The sequence below is a fragment of the Balaenoptera musculus genome, chromosome 2, assembly GCF_009873245.2.
Source record: "Balaenoptera musculus isolate JJ_BM4_2016_0621 chromosome 2, mBalMus1.pri.v3, whole genome shotgun sequence".
NCBI lineage: Eukaryota > Metazoa > Chordata > Mammalia > Artiodactyla > Balaenopteridae > Balaenoptera > Balaenoptera musculus.
This window is the reverse complement of record NC_045786.1, coordinates 164793865-164813897: the sequence shown is the minus strand read 5'-3', so window position 1 is coordinate 164813897 and position 20033 is coordinate 164793865. Positions and strand designations below refer to the sequence as shown.

The window sequence follows — 20033 nt, the reverse complement described above, 5'->3', positions numbered from 1 at the left end:
ACATGGAACTTCAAGAACTGAAGTTGGAAGAATGGGACTTCCTTCCTTAAAGAAGGAAGTGAGACGAGGACTACCATTAGAGTGACACTTTATTATTTATTTTTTTAACATCTTTATTGGAGTATAATTGCTTTACAATGGTGTGTTAGTTTCTGCTGTATAACAAAGTGAATCAGCTATACATAAACATACATCCCCATATCTCCTCCCTCTTGCGTCTCCCTCCCACCCTCCCCATCCCACCCCTCTAGGTGGTCACAGAGCACCGAACTGATCTCCCTGTGCTATGCAGCTGCTTCCCACAGCTATCTATTTTACATTTGGTAGTGTATATATGTCCATGACACTCTCTCACTTCATAGAGTGACATTTTAGAAACACTTTATCAGCACTTTCCACCATCCACCATTACTTCCAGATTTAAAGCTCACCTTTTTAATCTTTTTTTTTCTCATTTTGGTAAAGGCTTTTATTTTGCATGTTTTTATTCTGGATTTTTCTTAATATATTTCAAACTTTTTTTGAGAAAGGATTGCCTATGCTGTTTTTATGTTTTAAATACAAATCTTTAGTGACTGAGAATAGGATTTGACCTGTAAATGAGGCCACAGACTTGGCTTTCCAGGATCCTATTTTCTTTTCCTTTTTTTTTTTTTAAATATTTAACTATGGTTGATTTACAATATTGTGTTAGTTTCAGGTGTACATCTTCAGTTTCTTTTCCATTATAGGTTATTACAAGATACTGAATATAGTTTCCTGTGATATACAGTAAATCCTTGTTGTTTATCTATTTTATATATAGTGGTGTGTATCTGTTAATCCCGTATCCCTCCCCTTCCCTTTTCCCCTTTGGTAACCATAAGTTTGTTTTCTGTGTCTGTGCGTCTGTTTCTGGTTTGTAAATAAGTTGATTTGTATTGTTTTTTTAGAGACCCTATTTTCTTTTAAAGAACCAGTAAAAATGCCTGATAGAACCTTGAAACTTTTTAAGGAGCTCAATTTGAAACCTAAGATTTATTACTTAGACTTACTGTTTTTTAAAGTTGGAACTGAAATTAACACAGGCACATTTAGTTTCCGTTTTATAAAAGTTGACAACATTCAAAGTGAATTACCAAAAAATTGCTTTTTCTACATTTTTAATATTTAAGAATAGAAAACTGTGAATTTACGTACACTGAGCATCAGCCTTTAAGAAAACTGACTTTTCTGGAAGAAGTAATTTTCTTGATTAAACCCTCTGGATTCCTTGCTGGGTAGTTCTTAACAGAATGTACTGTCGGGCTTCCCTGGTGGCACAGTGGTTAAGAATCCGCCTGCCAATGCACGGGACACGGGTTCGAGCCCTGGCCTGGGAAGATCCCACATGCCGTGGAGCAACTAAACCTGTGTGCTACAACTACTGAGCCTGCTCTCTAGAGCCCACAAGCTACAACTACTGAGCCCTCGTGCCACAACTCCTGAAGCCCGCGCACCTAGAGCCCGTGCTCTGCAACAAGAGAAGCCACCGCAATGAGAAGCCAGCGCAGCACAATGAAGAGTAGCCCCTGCTCGCTGCAACTAGAGAAGGCCCGTGTGCTGCAACTAGAGAAGGCCCGTGTGCAGCAACGAAGACCTAACGCAGCCAAAAATAATAATAATAAATAAAATAAATATTTCTTAAAAATCTAAAAAAAAAACCAGAACGTACTGTCACATCTCTTGCTGCCGTGCATCAGTAACGTGCACTGAAGTAAAAAGTCTGTAATGTGCTGTGTTCTCCTAGGGTAGGTAGGTAAATTTCAAATAGGAAATTAAATTTGCTCATGTGAGCATACGATTTGATTGAAGTTACTGCTACTTTGCATAATATCTAATTAGTAGAAAGTTTCCCAGTTTTCTCTTGAACACTATAGGCGGATAATTCTATGCCTAGATAAACAAATTTCCATATATTTATAGTAGGAAAAGATTGAAGGAAAGCACAAATGTTGAGTGATTTTCTTAAACTTGAATTCCTAAGGTTACACTGTGTAACAGAGATGAAAATAAATTCCATGAATCTTGACATAGTTCTGTTTTCCAGCAGGTTTTTTGTGATGTGTATGTGTGTGTGTTTAACTCTTATTTGTTAAAACGTTTCATCCTTCATTATGAGGCCAGATTGACTGCCTACTGGTTGGTTTCCTAACAGTTCCAATAATAGATTTTAAATTGTGTTTTCTCTTAAGCCATTATTGCTTTTGGTCAAATAAATTTTATATATCTGGATGGTATAAATATTTTGAAGCATTCCTATTAACACTCAGAGAATTTCTTCTCTTTGCGCTTATATCTTCTGCTTGCAGCTCTGGGAGTTAAGGTTCCGTGATGTAGAATTTATTCTATAATTGTTAAAATTATCTCTTAAACTGGTACTACCCTGTCCCTGTTAACTCATAATATCAGGTAAAAGAAAGTAGTGTTTTTATTTCAGGGCTTTATGGAGAGGAGAGATAAAAGTTTTTGTTTTTCCTTGTGTCTCCTCACTGTACTTATTATAACTTCTCTCAAAATTGCTATAGAACAAGTAGCCTAAAGATAATTTAGTTTGAACTGTCCACCTTTCCTTCCCCCTCTTTCAGTAAAATGCCTAATTACACAGATTAAGGATCAATTTAAACAATTTTATCTAAGGTAGAAAAACAACAAACCATTCAATTATCTGTTCTCTGTATGTCTGCATCAACATACATGCATTTGCACTACTGCTATCAAACACCTCTTAAGTGTTTGTAAATTGCTTAGAATGTTAGATTATATTGACTGGTGGTTGCTTCTAAGGAGTAAAAAAATTTTTTGAGAAGTTTCTTTTTAGTCTAAATACTTTTCCCTGTGATTTGAAATATTCTTTCTGTAACTATATTTAAATAAGTCTGATATGTTACTTTTTACTTTCTTAGAAAGTATATAATTGGTACCTTTTATGGCTCAAGATTGCAGATAGCACTGATTTATAGTTCAACTATTTGTTTACATTTTCTGAAATTTTTACACGTGAATTTGACAGCATGTCATTATTTGCAAATAAAAGCAGTTTTCAGTAGCTTGCTTTTTTTTTTAACTGTACAATTTGAGATACATTTGAAAAAATGAATAAAATTATTTTTGTTTCATATCAAGAAATGGATGAAAAGAGGCTACTGGATCCAGGGTTGAAAGTTCGTAAAGGCCTCTGGGATTATACTCTGAAGAACCAGCAGATGGAATGCCTGAGTGACTGAAGAAAATGGGTGCTAATGCATCTAACTATCCTCATTCATGTTCCCCGAGGGTAGGGGGAAATTCTCAAGCCCAACAGACTTTTATAGGTAACTGTTTCAGTTTTTCTAATTTCATTTTCTTTTGTGAATATAAATAGAATCGGGTTTTCGGTGGTCTTTTTGGATTAAAAAAGGATTAAGCTATGGAAAAGGTTATTACAGATAATAATTCTGTAGCATCCAGATTTTTTCCCATCAAATGTAAATCTGGCTTATATGATTTTTATCCTAAGCAAGCTGCTACAGCACGGTTGAGCTTTTCTTTGGTTGTCTTAACCATAATTGCCAATTACCCTAGGAAAACTGGGAATCTCCATTGGTGTGGAAATAGCAAAATGTTTCTTGTGTCTTGGTCCATTTCTTTTGCCCATACAAATGCAGCATTTTTTTTACAATTAATAATCTGCTTTGTTAGTCCCTATTCTTTATTTAATATAAAAATGAGTTATTTGAACTCTTCAGTCTTCCTTTATGAAAACAGAAATCAGTTTTATTTGAATGGTTCAGAAATGTCTGTCTGTAAATATTTTTAGCACAAAATGCGTATTAAATTGAATGCTGAAAATGACTGTCACGAAAAAAGAGACAAGTTTTCATTTGTTTAATTTCCTTCTTAGGGACATCATCCTATTCTCAGCAAGGCTATGGTTGTGAATCAAAATTATATAGCCTTGACCATGGCCATGAGAAACCACAAGACAAAAAAAAGAGAACCTCTGGCCTTGCCACTCTCAAGAAGAAGTTTATCAAGCGTCGAAAATCTAATAGGTCTGCTGATCACGCCAAGCAGATGCGAGAACTCCTCTCTGGGTGGGATGTTCGAGATGTCAATGCATTAGTGGAGGAATATGAGGGAACTTCAGCCTTAAAGGAGCTTTCTCTACAAGCCAGTTTGGCTAGACCAGAAGCCCGGACATTGCAGAAAGATATGGCCGATCTTTATGAGTACAAGTATTGTACTGATGTAGACTTAATATTTCAAGAAACTTGTTTTCCCGTTCATCGTGCCATTTTGGCGGCAAGATGTCCATTTTTTAAAACACTACTTTCTTCCTCACCCGAGTATGGGGCAGAGATCATAATGGACATCAGTACAGCTGGTATAGATATGCCCATGTTTTCTGCGTTGTTACACTACCTTTATACGGGAGAGTTTGGAATGGAGGACTCAAGGTTTCAAAATGTTGATATCCTCGTTCAGCTTAGTGAAGAATTTGGAACACCAAATTCCCTTGATGTAGATATGCGTGGACTCTTTGATTACATGTGTTATTATGATGTCGTCCTTAGTTTTTCTTCAGACTCTGAACTGGTTGAAGCTTTTGGTGGAAATCAGAACTGTTTAGATGAAGAGCTCAAAGCTCATAAGGCTATTATTTCAGCACGGTCCCCATTTTTTCGAAATTTATTACAAAGGAGGATACGGACGGGTGAAGAAATCACAGACCGAACTTTAAGGACTCCCACAAGAATTATATTAGATGAGTCCATTATACCAAAAAAATATGCGAAAGTTATATTACACTGTATGTATACTGACGTGGTGGACCTCTCCGTTTTGCACTGTAGCCCCTCTGTGGGGAGTCTCAGTGAAGTTCAGGCTCTCGTCGCAGGGAAGCCAAACATGACTAGGGCAGAAGAAGCCATGGAACTTTACCACATAGCACTGTTCTTGGAATTTAACATGCTTGCACAAGGTATGAAATTCTGATTTTTAATCTTGATTTCTAGAATGACATATTTGTCTTCCAAATTGAAAACACAACCAATATGTTCCATGATTTCAGTGTCTGGGATGTAACAGGGTCAGTTTTTCAAATCTGTAGTTATGACATCTGAGACAGAATGCGGGTTAGTGTTAATGTGGCTCTTCATTTGGTATTAAAACCAAGCATTCAAAACTAATGACTAAGCAATAGATAAGACTTGAGGCTCTTTCTTCCCTAATGTAAGATGATAGGTGTGGGAATATATAATTACTCAGCTCCCACCCACCTACACCCTGTCTGCTCTTGAGCTTTGAGCTAGCCCTGTTTCCCAGATTTCAAGGTTATTCTTGATCTAAGACTCCTTAGGTGACTTAGATTCTCATATTTACACCAGTGCCTTATTGATTCTTAAATATTTAGAATAAGAATGAAAGTTAATTACAGAAATGAAGATAGTCCCATTTGGATACAAATTAATTGAATCAAAGAATTGGGCAAGGTTTCTGACTTAAATTTTAAAATATTCTATATATTTTCAAGTTCAACTTGTACCTCAAGCAACAGTTTACAGGGCATAAGGCAGAGTTAGTGCTTAGACTCGTGCCTTCATTTAATTTAAACTAAAACTAAGTTAGAATGGCACATTTTTTGTGTTACAGGCAAATAAATACATGAAAATTACATTAAAATAATTGTATATCTGTTGGTAAACGTTAGAATCTTAACATATCAGAGCTGGAAAGAGATCTTCCATGGGAGAGCAAAGGGAATTTGCTGGCTTGACAGAATGCACTCTTAGCTTTCTATGGCTGTATATTAAAAGAAAACAAGCTATATGACATGAAACTACTTGTGAAATTTAGCTGATGAGTGTTTGCTAAAAGAACACTACAAGTTGCCAATTAGAAGAGAATGTTAATGGTTTGGGTAAAAGACATTAATTTAAATAAGGAAAGCTAAGCACATTTTTCTAACTTGAAAAAAATGTATGGCTAAATCAACAAATTAATAAGAGTTTGAGAAATAAAAATAAAAGCCCCAGTTAAATAACAACGTCAGTGACAAAATGAGAGAGATTATCAGAAGACGTTATAAACATGAGTGAAAAAGTTTAGATTTCTGTTACATAAAGAATCTTTTAAAATCTTATTTTACCATTACCTGTGTAGTAACAGTACTAATTTTGTTTTATTACCATAATCAAAATGTCATTAAAATATTTTCTTACTGGTTTAAAACAAAAATTATTAGTAATAGTAGACTATTAGACATCAGAATATAGGAAAATATGTCACAAAAATAACCTAGCAGCTTGACCTACCATTCTTTCATTCTGTAAAACCAAATTTGTCAGAAAATGCCTCTACAGAAAAATTTAAAGGTTGCAACATTACCAAAAAGATATAATAATCTCTATTTTCTCAAAGTGGCTTTACTTTTTTGACGAGTTTAAATAATAAGAAACCAAAATGTACTGTGTATACTTTACTGTTTTTAAACATGGGAAAGCATCCCTTAATGTTTTTTTGTTTTGTTGCTGTTAAGTTTTTAATGGAAAGTAAAATGGTGAGCCAGTTCTCGGATCTTGGCTAATACTTGATCTAGAGTTCTTTTATGTTAAGTGAGTTAAATTTTTTTATATATATAATTTAGCTAGAAATTGTATTTTTTGGAGCACATTTAAAGCTATAAAACAACACTCCTTGCAGAACCTTAATTTTGGTTACTTAAAACAAGCAAACAAATATTCCCTTAAATTTGGGTGTACATGACTCTCTGTTTCCTTTCATTATTCAAAATATAGAGTTTGGGTTATTTGGTGTTTTGTTTTTCGCACACCATGTAGGCCTTATCTTTCTCCCATACCCATTATACTGTTCATACTAGGGTTTATAGCAGACCATAACTTCAAGGTAATTTTTACCTATTCCCATGGGAAGGAGAATATTTAGTCACTTGGAGAGGGATTTTATATCATAAAGCCTAAGACCTCAGGCTCTGGTACCAGACAGGCTGGATTTGAATCCTTTACTATTGTGTTTTAAGTCATTTGACCTTATAAGTCATCTCTCTAAGCCCCTGTTTTCTCATTTGTAAAATAAGAATAGTAATGCTGTAAGGTAGGTTTATGAGGATTAAAGGAAATAATATATGTTAAGTGATCTGAATAGTGCCCAGTACATAGTAAGCATTCAATAAATGTTAGCTGCTAAATGATAATCATCACAACATACATTGTTCACTACCACAGTCTTTTCTAAAACTAACTTTTTAAGTTTTAAAAAATAATTTTACAATTATATTGACTAAACCGCATATTGAGAATAGTTTACAGATTTTTTTTTTTAAGTAATTACTGTTGTTAAGATTTTCTTACAATTTTATCGCTAGTGAGTTAATGCATACCACTTACCAAACTGTCGTATCTGGCTGTTCGTCACTCAGCTCTCAGCCAGAGTTCTGCAAGCAGATTAAACCTCTAATCCCCTGAGGCATCTGTTATGTGTAATGAATTAGCATCTCTCCCATGCATCCAGCATGATACTAGTTACATACCATTTTGGAGAGAATTAAGAAAACAGTCACCAAAATAATTTTCTGTGTTCTATGATTCAGATGAGGACTCCCAGTTAAGAAAGGCTGTGAGACTAGACTGGCAACTTGAGGATAGGACCATATTGTTTTCATCTTTGTGCCCCCAGTGCCTGGGGCATACTAGGCACTCAGTAAATGTTTATGAATTAATGACTGTTACGTTTTATTCCAAATTAGATTTAACTTTAAAAGTTAAAGCCCAGTTTCAAAAGGAGACAAATTCTATCAAGGGAGGCTAGGACCTTGAGACAACATATGCCCTTAAAGGTGCAGAGGTGATTTAATAGTTTTAAGAACATCATAGGACTTCCCTGGTGGCGCAGTGGTTAAGAATCCGCCTGCCAGTGCAGGGGTCACGGGTTTGAGCCCTGGTCTGGGAAAATCCCACGTGCCGCGGAGCAGCCAAGCCCGTGCACCACAACTACTGAGCCTATGCTCTAGAGTCCACGAGCCACAACTACTGAGCCCACGTGCCACAACTACTGAAGCCCACGTGCCACAACTACTGAAGCCCACGTGCCGAGAGCCCATGCTCCGCAACAAGAGGTGCCACCGCAGTGAGAAGCCCGCGCACCGTAACGAAGAGTAGCCCCCTCTCGCCACAACTAGAGAAAACCCACGCACAGCAACGAAGACCCAACGCAGCCAAAAATTAAATAAATAAATAAATTTCTTTTAAAAATTAAAAAAAAAATAAAATAACATCATAAAAAGAGGCAATATAGGCAGACAGCCGGAGTGGTTTGGCAAGTAGATAAAAGGGAGTATTCCTGGCCTACATTGAGAATGTGTTTTATTCAGACAAGTAGGCAATCACTGTTAAGGAGGTGAATTAACAGGTAATGAGGCCTCAACTTACTGTGTGCCACCCTTTATTAAGCTCCCATGAATACATGGGTTAGTACTTTCTCATTTTGTTTCAGTGGTCCATCTGTCTGTTCTTGCATTAATATCACTTGCAGCCAGGTGGCAAATCCTGACCTCTGCCCCCTCAATTCCCTTCTAAACACAAGAGACCTGAGGTTTATTTTCAAACGAAGTGAACTAGAGAGATTCCACATCTGGAAATAATGATAAAGAAGGGTGGGGGTAAGGCACAAGGTTGAAATCTAGGATTATGTGAAAGCCTACAAACTAAATGGTGAAGTCATTCCCTGACCTTCACCTGCTCTGGTCCAAGCCCGGACAGATACAAGACAATAAATCGGGCTCCAGAAGTGGTGAACAGCCCAAGAGCATATAGACCTGTTTTAGGGTTTCATGATGAAATTATACAGTGAAAAAGCCAGTATACCTTCCAGTGGTTCTACAGAGAAGACTACAGTCAGCAAGCCTCCTTCTGCAAGAGCTTCCAAGTAGGTATTTACTGCCTCATTCTTAAATATAAAAACCCGGGACATTTGAGGAAAGCTTCCAAACTGAGACAGAAATAAGAACAAATGCTAGAAGAAACAGACAATGAAGGGAGCAGAAGAAAACATCAGTAGAATCAAGATATCCTTACATAAAAGAGCATTTTATTGAACAATGAGACATAAATAGAATGCTATAAAAGTAAAAACAGGAGCTTTTGGAAATGAAAACTGTAATAGAAGGATTGAAAGGGAAAGTTAAGAAATCTAGAAAGTAAAATAACAAAGAGATGGACAACAGTGGAGACAAATAAGAAAACTAGAGTATTCATCCAGAAAGTGTAACATCTTAAATAATGGCTTTAGAAATATATACTAGAGAAAATGGAAGAGAAGACAGTATCTAAGGAATAATACAATCAATATTGCCAAAGCAAAAGGGATTTCTATATTAAAAGTTTCATCCCTTTCACTAGAAAACACCAGGGAAAAAGAGAAGATTCTGAAATGATTTAGAGAGGAAAGAATCAGTTTCCATACAAGAAATAGGAATCAGAATGGTATTGAACACTTCAGTAGCAACAACTGAATTACATATTGCCTTTAAAGAGCTGATGGAAAATTGTTTTAAACACAAAATTCTATGCTTAGCCACACTGTCAATCAAGTGTCAGGCTAAATAAATGCATTTTTCAGTCCTGCCTCGAAAAACTTACCTCCCCTGTACCCCTACTCAGGAAATTACCAAGGATGTGTTCCACTAAATGATGAAGTAAACCAAGAACAAGGAAGTGTGGGATCCAGTAAATGGGGTCAAACACCAGAAAGAAGAAAAGAAAATCCTAGGTACGAGCTGTATATTCGGTGTAGTGGGCATCTAGTCTAGACTGGACTCGGAGGAGGAGGAAAGGCTCCAAGAAGTAAATATCTAGGAAGAAATCAATTACCTGAATGTTTGAACATTAAGTGACAAGTGACATTGAAAAAGGTGTTACAGATCTTTTGGTACATTTATGAAGAATTAGCTATTGTTAATTTATAAAAAATGAAGCAAGTGAGAAAAGAGGAAATTAATATTTGCCAGAAAAATTTAAAGTTACATATGGAAGAAAATGTAATTCTAGTACACAGCCTGGCTCAGCAGTTAGTAGTATTTAAATAGTCATCATAGGGACTTCCCTGGTGGTCCAGTAGTTAAGGTTACATGCTTCCACTGCAGGGGGTGTGGGTTCAGTCCCTGGTGGGGGAGCTAAGATCCCACATGCCTTGTGGCCAAAAAATCAAAACATAAAACAGAAGCAATATTGTAACAAATTCAATAAAGACTTTAAAAATGGTCCACATCAAGAAAAAAAAATAGTCATCGTAATTTGAACATTGAATGTTAGTTTAATAAAATTTCTAAAAGTTTATTTTCATAAAATTTTATAAAAATTATAATAGAAAGAGATAAATATCAGAAGATACTAAAATACTAAAAAACTGAGAGTAGTTGCCTCTGGGAAGCAGGACTGGTGTGGAAGAGAGATAGGGCAGGAGGTTTTATTTTTAGAGTAAGCTTTTTATTGCTAAGTAGAAGACTTTCTAAATTATGAGCATACACTGCTTTGACTACAAAATTGATTTTTTATAATAAAATAAAGATACGACGTCAGTACCCAGAAGAACCAGAGAGATCTAGATTGGCCACAATCCTGAAGAACTGGGGAATTTATCATATCTATCAGGACTGTTAACTAATGAGATCATGCTTATACTTTTGGTCTACACAGGGCTTTTACTTTCCTTCTCATTTGGTTATCTTGACAACCTATAAGTATAGTAGGGCTCAGAGATTAATAACTAGCCTTTTCCTAAGCTTGTAAGTGATGAAGTTGTGACTCATACCAGCTCTTCCAACCCCAAGCCCAGGAATTTGGGCATGGTGAGGCACGGGAGCAGTATGAGAACCAGTTTTCAAGGATGATGGTGGGAGGCCACTGTGGCCTAGTTGCAGGAACAAATCAGCAGACTAGTGATTGAAGCATCAACTCAGAGGAGCCTCAGCTGTAAGCCTGGTGGGACTGAACCGCTTGCGGATGGGGCTAAACACATATGTGGGGGAATTGCGGGCCAGCTGGAGATTTAAATACCTGGGTAGGTCACCACTCAGACTGCTTCAGAGCACTTTGCCAGAGAACAGAGGGCTTTGTACTGAGTGGGCCATTCTTTCCTGAATAGGCAAGTATTCCCATATCAGTTATTTGACTTTTTCAGCTGCCCAGAGTAAGGAACTCCTTCCTAATGTTGGGAAATTCCTCACTGTGTAGGTCTTCATAGAAGGCAGAGCCCACCTCCCAGTGTAAAAACCTAAAAGGTCGGATACTTGCTTTCTCAGCCTTCTCTGTGTTTAGGGCTTCAGCACATGACCTAGGCTTTTTGAATCTAGAGCTGATGGCACAGAGAATCGGGGACTGTAGAGAATTCTTTCTGGAAGCAGGGTAGGAGCAGCAACACCTAGTGGAAAAGGAGAGAAGTCAGCGACAGTGGTACCAATGATGGCATTCGCTGTCCAGGAGTGGTTTTGGCCAGGGTCCCAAGGCTGCACAAGGTGCTCACTGGACTGTTTCCGTGATGTAGTACTCACTCGCAGCCTTCCTTTGTTGTTTGTTTTCTGAGCCTGCTCTCCAACTTTCCCAGCAGCTCTGTACTAACAGTATCCTTTCAAATAAATTCCGTTTCTGCTTAAGCCGACTAGAGTTGTTTTCTGTGGTTGCAGCTTAGAAGCCTAGTTCAAAAAAGACTAGTGTATAAAATTCCAAAATAGATGACTAGATTGGAAGAGCCTCAAAAGAAGGACCAGGTGTTTGATCACTGACTTTGCACAATGACCTTAGCATACACTGTGTAAACAGCTCTGAAAATGTGAGAACAGTGAGAGTATACTATTGATTCATAATTTTTTTTAGTAAAAATCCACTCTTTAGGAGAACTGTAGGTTTTCTCATGAACTTTAACAACCCACAGGCCTACAGTAAGAACTTCTGTTTCCGTGTCATAAATAACCATTGACCTCAGAACAAAATAGCCCAGAGTTAGCACCAACATCTACATGCATATTCCAGTCCAGGACATTTTACAGTAATATGCTTTAAACTGCAGATTTATTTTTTCATATTGATCAAAACTGTATTTTTCAATCTTTGGAATATGAAATTTATGACTTTAGTTCCAAAATAGCTTCTGAAATGCATTGTCCATATTTTTAGTCATAATGCATGTGATTATATTTTATTGAATTAAAAATCTAACAGAGAAACAACTGAAAGCAATGACCTAATTTTTTCCCTTAGCAACTTGGTCAGATTCCAAGAGTGTGTGACTTGAAACGAATGCAAAATAGCAAAGACTAACTGTCCCCACTCTAATCCATTCCTCCCTCCTCCCATCCTCTCCATTGTCCCCATGTTGACACTCTTCCTTCTGTCTCGGTTTGGTTGAGCTGACCGTTCATTTTGCTTCTGTCTGTAGTTGTTTCCTCTTCAGCAGATTAGTCTGGATATACTTCCTAGAGAACAATGGAGCTAAGTTAAAGACCATTATCAACAGATCAGAGTAGTAAATATAGGTTTCAGTTAAATATGTGACATAGGTGAAGAATTAATCTCAGTTTCAGGAATGGCAGTTCAAAAGACTCAAGTTATACATCTCTAATCACAATAAAATTTAGCTTACAAAACTTAAAATTGTAACATGTAATATTTAAAATATTTAATTGCACATTTTATTTTAGAACTTGAACCGTTTTTCATATAAACTATAAACCCTTCACCTCTGACCCTCTACTCACACTTTTCTTTGGTTTTGTAATATCTTTGACTTTGTTCACTAAATGTTCAAATTCTACCCTTGTCTTTAAGACCAAACTCACATGCTACTTCCCTTGTTTGGTCTTAGGCATTACAAATTAAAAGTATTTTCTGCTTCTTGCAAACTTCTAAAACACTTTGATTATTCTTTTAGGTTTTTACATCTTCTGACTTATTTTGAAATTAACCTATGTAACTGTTTCATTTCCTCTACCAACTAGTATCAACTATATTCTCTAAAGACAAGATCAAAATCTGGGTCATCTTTGAATCACCCAAAAAACCTAGCACAGGGCTTTGCTCCTGGTAGACTCTCAGTTATATATTTTGAATTATGTTTAGTACCTATGAAAACTGAGTAACTTTTTCTTTTAAAAGGGGGGGAGGGGTATAATAAATGTTTAACCCTAGAAGTTGCAAATAAAATGAAAGCAGTGAGCCTCAATCGAGGAGATAAATATGAAGTATTATTTATAAAAGTAAATTTAGATGTGGTCCAAATGATGTATAACTCTGTACTGTTAAATGCAGTTTTAAGTTAAATTTCAAGTAAAATTGTCTCATCAGCTCTTTACTTTGTTGGTCCATTGATATGAAATAGAATATCAATTGAATTTAGAATATTCTTGGAAGCCAGTCAAGGCTATTAATCTTTTGAAGCCAAAAAAGTTTAATCCAAGTATAATCTTACCTTTTGTGCTAATTATAATTTAGATCAAAGAACTAATTATGTATCTAAAATCTCACTAATAAAAACATATTTACAGTAATAATGCAAATATAATTCAAAATGTTAAAGTAACTTGGAAATTCTTATTCTAAATTAGACATCTTTTTACTTCTTATTTATCCTGTTTTATTAAAGGAAAATAAAATTGTAAAGGAGTTGCCATTTTCTTGTCTATTGAAAGTAGAGTGTTTATTCACCCTTATTTTATATACTTAGAAGACAGTGAGTGTAAATATTATGGCTTGTTATATGACTTTTTGAATGTAAATGTACACCAGGCACTTTGCAGTCATAGCAAGTGTTATTTTAAAATACATACAGTTTATTTGAAGTAAAGTCTATCAAATGTCTGTTCCTTTTTATTTAAAATTATGCGGAGTTTAATTAGAAGCCTTTTCTCAACACTAAGCACAACCTTTTTTCTGTAATACTGAAATTCCAAGGATGCCACAGTGAAGGGAAATGAAATAGAGGAAGATTGGTTTGGTTTGGTTTTTTTCCCCAACCCAAATTGTGTGTTTATTTCAGTCAGTGTCTAAGCAATTGGATTTAATTTGAACTTTATAGATATTAATCAGATAAAAGATGAAATGCTATACTCAGGTCAGTATGGATATGAACACAAAACTTTGAACAACAGTACTACTTCTCTGGGATAAGAAAGAGCTGAGCATTTATATTATTTAAAGAGTATGTTGAATTCTGGCCACTTGGAGGATAGCAGATAGCACCTGCAGTGTATTCTGAAACAGAGATACTTGATTTCAGGTTAACATTTTTTTGAACACTGTTGCTATACAAGATGCAGTGCCAGGGAGAAGAGAATTACAGTTTTCAAATGCCACTGTGTACCTAGCAGGCACTTCAAATATGCTGATTCATGTCATCTCCCATTTGCTCAGAGAGGTTCGGAGATAAATAACAGTGCCCAAATTTAATGGTATTTTATAAACACCATTAGATGGGGTTAGATCTGTGTTCTAATCCTGCCTCTGCCACATACTAACCATATAAATTCTGTCTGGGTTCCTCAACTTGAGCTCGTTTATTCCTCTTCATAGAAGTGCAGGCACCAAGCACTGTGCCTGGCTCACAGTTGGGCTTTAACAAATGGTTTTAAAACTGGATTACATTAACTCTTAAGTAGACAATTTCTAAAGATAAGAATTGAGTTACTTTCCTTACACATCATTTGACAGCACAGTTCCAAGTTTCCGAAGTCTAAAAAAATTACCAGATTCAGACTTTTTTAAACACAATGATGCAATTGCAAGAAACGTCCAATGTTAGATGGCAAAACAGAGCCATTACAAAAAATGGTCCATAGAACTTTCTCTATGGTGGTGGGCTATTTGGTGTATACTCCCATTTTGCTTTGATTCAGTTATAGTTCCCTTTTCTCTTAGAAACACTAAGAAAAACGGCCTAAATTGTGGCCTTTTCCTAAAGCCCCAACTTATTTTTATTTTTCTGACTCTGCCATCGTCAGATTTTGACCTTCCTCTTATACCTTCTGTTGCCAAGGAGTGCAGAAACTAATGCAGTCTAAGATGCAGGTTATACCAGTACAAGGAAAATAGGATTGGGAGAGGGCATTATTAGTGAGTTAGGAGGGGAAATGACAGGAGGAAGAGCCTCTGTATTGTACAAGTATCCTGGCTTTTCAAACTCAGTGTTGAGATACATAGTTGACGTTTCTGCCTTAAAACCAAATATTGCACTTAACTCCTAAAATATCCAGAGTAGAAGGACTCTGCCCAGATACAAGTATTCTGTCTACTTCTGGTTTTAAAAGTGGCTGGAGGAAACTATTCCAGGAATTAAGGTAGATTAGATGTTTTGGCTATTACAGTGTGCAAAACATTGAGCTAAGCTCTTTTTGTGTAAGACCTCCCTTAATCTTTACAATAGCTCGTATGGTAGCTGCTATCATCCTGCCTGTTTTAGAGATGAGATGAGTAACTTAAGTTGTTACTTCCCCAAGGCCACTTCTGCTGATCAAAAGATGGACTTCAAAACAAGAATTTACCGACCACCAACTCTATACGCAGTAGCTAAGCTTCCTATATACTTTGGTTTTTTGGGGGTTTTTTTGGCCGCCCCGAGCGGCATGCCAGATCTTAGTTCCCCAACAAGGGATCAAATCCATACCCCCTGCAGTAGAAGGGCGGAATCCTAACCACTGGACCTCCAGGGAATTCCCTATACTTTGTACTTTAAAAAAGTTTATAGGCAGTGTGTTTGGTAACATTCATAAGTAAACCATTCCTGGTAACAACTTTAAATTTGAATGAATTTATTTCAAAAGCAGTGTATGCTCATTGTTGAAAAAAAAAGAGAATAGTACAGAAACATAGCCTAAAGTGTATTTTCACCTATTACCACTCCTTTCCCCAAATCCTTATTGATGACATGCTTTGAACAGTTTGAGTTTCCTTGCAAACCTTTGCATGTGTATGAGTGTGTGTGTGTATTTCACATGCATATCTTGTTCTGTTGTAATATAATAGTACCACACTATACGTGTTATCCTGTGTCTCGCTTTTTACATACTTAATAAACTTTGGGAAAATTATGTCGTTACATAATAGTTACCTTATTTTAATAACTGTATTTTTGTTTGTTTCTAAAAATGTAAGGATGCCCTGGTTGGATACTCAGATAATAAAAATAATACAAAAGGTGTTGAAGAACCCTTCAGAATCACTACTCAGTGAAAAACACTTAACAAATAGTACCTTTTTATAAATATCTCCTGAAGACTGAATCGGAGTTTGAAGTGTTAATTTATGAGCCTGCTAAAACATGCAGTGAATATAAACTGACTAGAAAGTTCTTCCATCCAGCTATTTTTTCATATATGTAGATGAAAAGGAGTATCAATTCCTATTATAAATTAACATGGGCTAGCCTCACTAAATATGTCTCCACGAAGGGGGTAGCTTTGATATATTAAAAGGCTTTGAGCTCTGGTTTTGTTCTCTCCACTGAAACATGCCTCATACTTAGCAGTGATGTGTCCATAAGACTTCGAGTAAATGTTTTTACATGTCAAAGTACTTGAAGGTGAAATATCCACACATCTGAAAGTCATGCCAGAAAACTGAAAACACTATTTGCACACTTACATGGCTTTGTTTTTAACCATGTTCCTCTTCAACCATAATAGACCCCTGAAGTGGGTTTGTTTTAATACTAAGTTTTTGCTGTCAGTGTTCCTTCCTAATGAAGTTTACATTGAAGAACAACGCTGGAACTTCCCTGGTGGTCCAGTGGTTAAGACTCCGCGCTTCCACTGCAGGGGGTGAGGGCTCAATCCCTGGTCGGGGAACTAAGATCCCACATGCCGTGTGGCACGGCCAAAAAAAGAAAAAAAAACCAATGCTGAATTTTGGAACCTGATTCACTAAACTATTTCTAGAAAATACGTGGGCATCACCTTGGTTTTCTAAACCTTGATATCTGTCTGAGCTTGTATCTAATTATGAGAGGTTCAGAAATGTATGATTAAATAATTTCTTTGTTATTTTTATGCCTCATCGTAAATTCTAGATTGATAGTTTTTTGTTTATAAGTGTAAAGAAAAATATTAAGTATCTAAAGTCTTCAGTGGTGTGAACTCCCCCTCCTAACCTAGTTAAATAGAAGGTAGTAAGTACTAAGTTAAATAGAAGTAGATAGATACAGTGTCGTAAATCTGGTCATCATGATAGGTCTGTAAACCTGAGAGAACAGCAGCTGCCTGAGTTTTCAAGCAAATAAAGGTAACAATGGGACATTATTGGGGGAGGGAGGAATATAACCTGTTGATTCAAATGGATCCTTGTTATAGAATTAGCACTATGACTCCTATACTTTATTCATTTAGCAAACACTTATTGACCTCTTACTATATGCCAGACCCTGAGAGTAGAGAAATGAATAGGATAGTCCAGTGGTGAGTGCCAATAGGCAATTCCAGTGTCAGTGGTGAGTGCCAATAGGCAATTCCAGTGTAAGTGCCCTAATAGAGTAAAGCACTGAATGGTAGGGAGCACATAGGAAAAAGAGGAGCCTCAAACCTCAATATAGGGAGTTAGGGAAGGAGAGACAGTTAGGGAAGGAGGGACAGTATCAAGAACTATACAAGAACTTTACAGAGAAGTGACCTGGAGAATGAAAGGAGTTAAGTAAATAAAGGTTGGAGATAAAGAGGCACATATCAGGCAGAAGGAACTGCAGGTAGCAAGGCCTAGAGATAAATGAGAGCGAGGCACTTTTGCCTGGTGCCGAGGGGAGGGGTTGCAGAGATAAGAGAGGTATGGTATGGAGAAATGAGGCTGTAGCAGCCGGCAGTGCTGTGTAATGAAGAACTTGGTGTACCATGCTGAGACATTTGGCTTTATCCTGAGCCTGTGGCCTGATTAAATTTACATTTCTGAACGCTGTCTTTGGTTGCAGCATGCAGAGACCATAAGAAATGTTCCAGAAATAGTGTTTTTATTTTAAATGCATACATTCTTTAAGCAGATAAAATCTATTAATTACACATCAAAAATTACTAATTCTTTTTAAAAAGTTCCTTACTCTATTTATTCATTTATTTAGTAGAATTTTTTGAGCACCTATTTTTTGCCAGGCACTGTGTAAGCTCTTAGCTCACATTATCCTCTGTGGTAGGTATTACCTCCATCTTACAGATAAACTGAGGCTTGAAAATATTGTCACCTGGGGTTACAACTAGAAAGTGTTAAGGCCTAAATTTGAATCCTGGTTTTTCCAACTCTAGAGCTACTCTTACAGAGGGAATATGATCTCTGTAAGAAGAAATCATATATGAGGTACACTGTTTCAAAGGGAGTACACGATTATATTGAAGAGATAAAAACCAGTAGATATCAAAAAGTTTTCTGAAAGTCATAATTACTTGGCTCTACCCCAAGAGCTTTGGACTTTTCCTTTATTATGATAATGGAATTAAGGATACTAGCTTACTGTTTTGTTACTAGTGGGAAAATGGTTTAAGAATAATAAACATGGTATAGGTATAAATGGGTATTTTGTGTTTTTAGATAAAGAGGCATAAACTTCTGAGTTTCTCACGTAATAAGTACTAGGACTGTGTTTATGTAGCATTTTAATAAATGATCTGTGAGAGAAAAGTGCACAAACATTTAGGTTGTCACTGACCCTTTCTGTTCCCTTTATGACCTTTGACTTGCTCTGCTGTCTTAAGATTATGCTCCCTTCCTACCCTCTCCTACCCCTGCAAATCCCCATACTTGCTTTTGAATTAGAATACACCAGTACAGTGGGTGCCCTCTTCAAGGGAACTTAATTATAATAATAGCTGCCATTTATTTAATGTTTATCGTAAGTTAATGTGCTAGATGCTGTGTGTATATTTTCTTATTTAATCTTCAAAATAACCCGATGAGGGAGATTTTTAGGATTAGGAAACATTTTTCAGTTGAGGAAACAGGCAAAATTTCATACATCACACAGCTAAAGGGAGTTGGGATTGGGTCTCGGATCAGTCCGACTCTAGTGGTGTATCTTGGCATCTCTCTTCCAGTAAGATGCCTGCACGTGAGAACGTGTGTTCAATTTCAAGGAGTTCAGGCATCCTGTAGGTCCCAGAGTTAGATCCCCTCGCATTTTAGTTTAGCAGAGGCTTATATATAGTGTCTGTGTCCAGAGAACGGACATCCCCTTGAATGCTTCTCCCTTTCATTATGCTATTCTCACCCCAAAAAACACTTAAGCACAAATATTAAAAATGTCATATTAGAAATGTTAATTTATAACAGACATTAAAGAAATATAAATCTATATTCAACTAAGTATCTTAGGAATTCTTAGTCTTTTTTTTTTTTTTCCTTTCATGGTGTAAAGAGAAATCTTCAGTCTTTTGTCAGTTGTTGTCTGTGTGCTTTAACCTCCTCCTTTAGTTACTAAAGTTGTTCTTTAGACATTTTCAGCTTCTTTCCCATCTTTGTTTTTCCCTTTCACACAGCTTGGCAGAGCTGTAAGAGTAAAGAGTACAAGCACTCTTTGTATATTTTCACACACAAGTTACATGAATCTCAGTGATTGTGTCTTTCCCATCAGAAGGGAGTAATGTTCTCAAAGCAGCGAACCTTCTCATTTCCTTCCCAATATTTGCTTGGATTTTGTGGTCATTGATTGATTTTATATTGAGCACTGAGGGAAGGAACTCCTGACACCTTCCATAGCCTGGTGTTTTTTGTTATTTTTTTTATTATTTGATTTTTTGAATAGGTAATCATTCAAATGGAACAGAATTCAAAAGGTACAAAAGGGTCCTCAGCGAAAGGTCTCCTGTCCTCTCAACTTTTTGTCCCCCAGCCCCTCAGTTCCCCTTCACAGAGGCAACCAGTGTTATCAGTTTCTTGTATATCCATCCAGATAGACAATCCAGAGATTGTATTAGAACATAACTTTTAAAATATACTGAAAGGGAATTTTAAAAGATATTTGGAATGGATCTATAATACTAGTAATGCTTTCTGGCA

The 20033-nt window shown here is 36.4% G+C and overlaps 1 protein-coding gene across 6 annotated transcripts in view; it reads left to right on the top strand.

The window, feature by feature from the left end:
• BTBD7 (BTB domain containing 7) overlaps positions 1-20033 on the top strand; it is an 82694-nt gene that overhangs the window by 31086 nt on the left and 31575 nt on the right. For 5 of the 6 annotated variants that reach the window (XM_036842453.1, XM_036842455.1, XM_036842452.1 and 2 more), the window contains exons 2-3: positions 3145-3332; positions 3902-4981. In XM_036842453.1, the coding sequence (XP_036698348.1) occupies positions 3251-3332; positions 3902-4981 (1162 nt within the window). In that variant the 5' untranslated portion in view covers positions 3145-3250. Of the gene's footprint in view, positions 1-3144; positions 3333-3901; positions 4982-9677; positions 10199-20033 lie in introns of those variants that run through there. The other variant, XM_036842457.1, reaches the window with a different exon arrangement.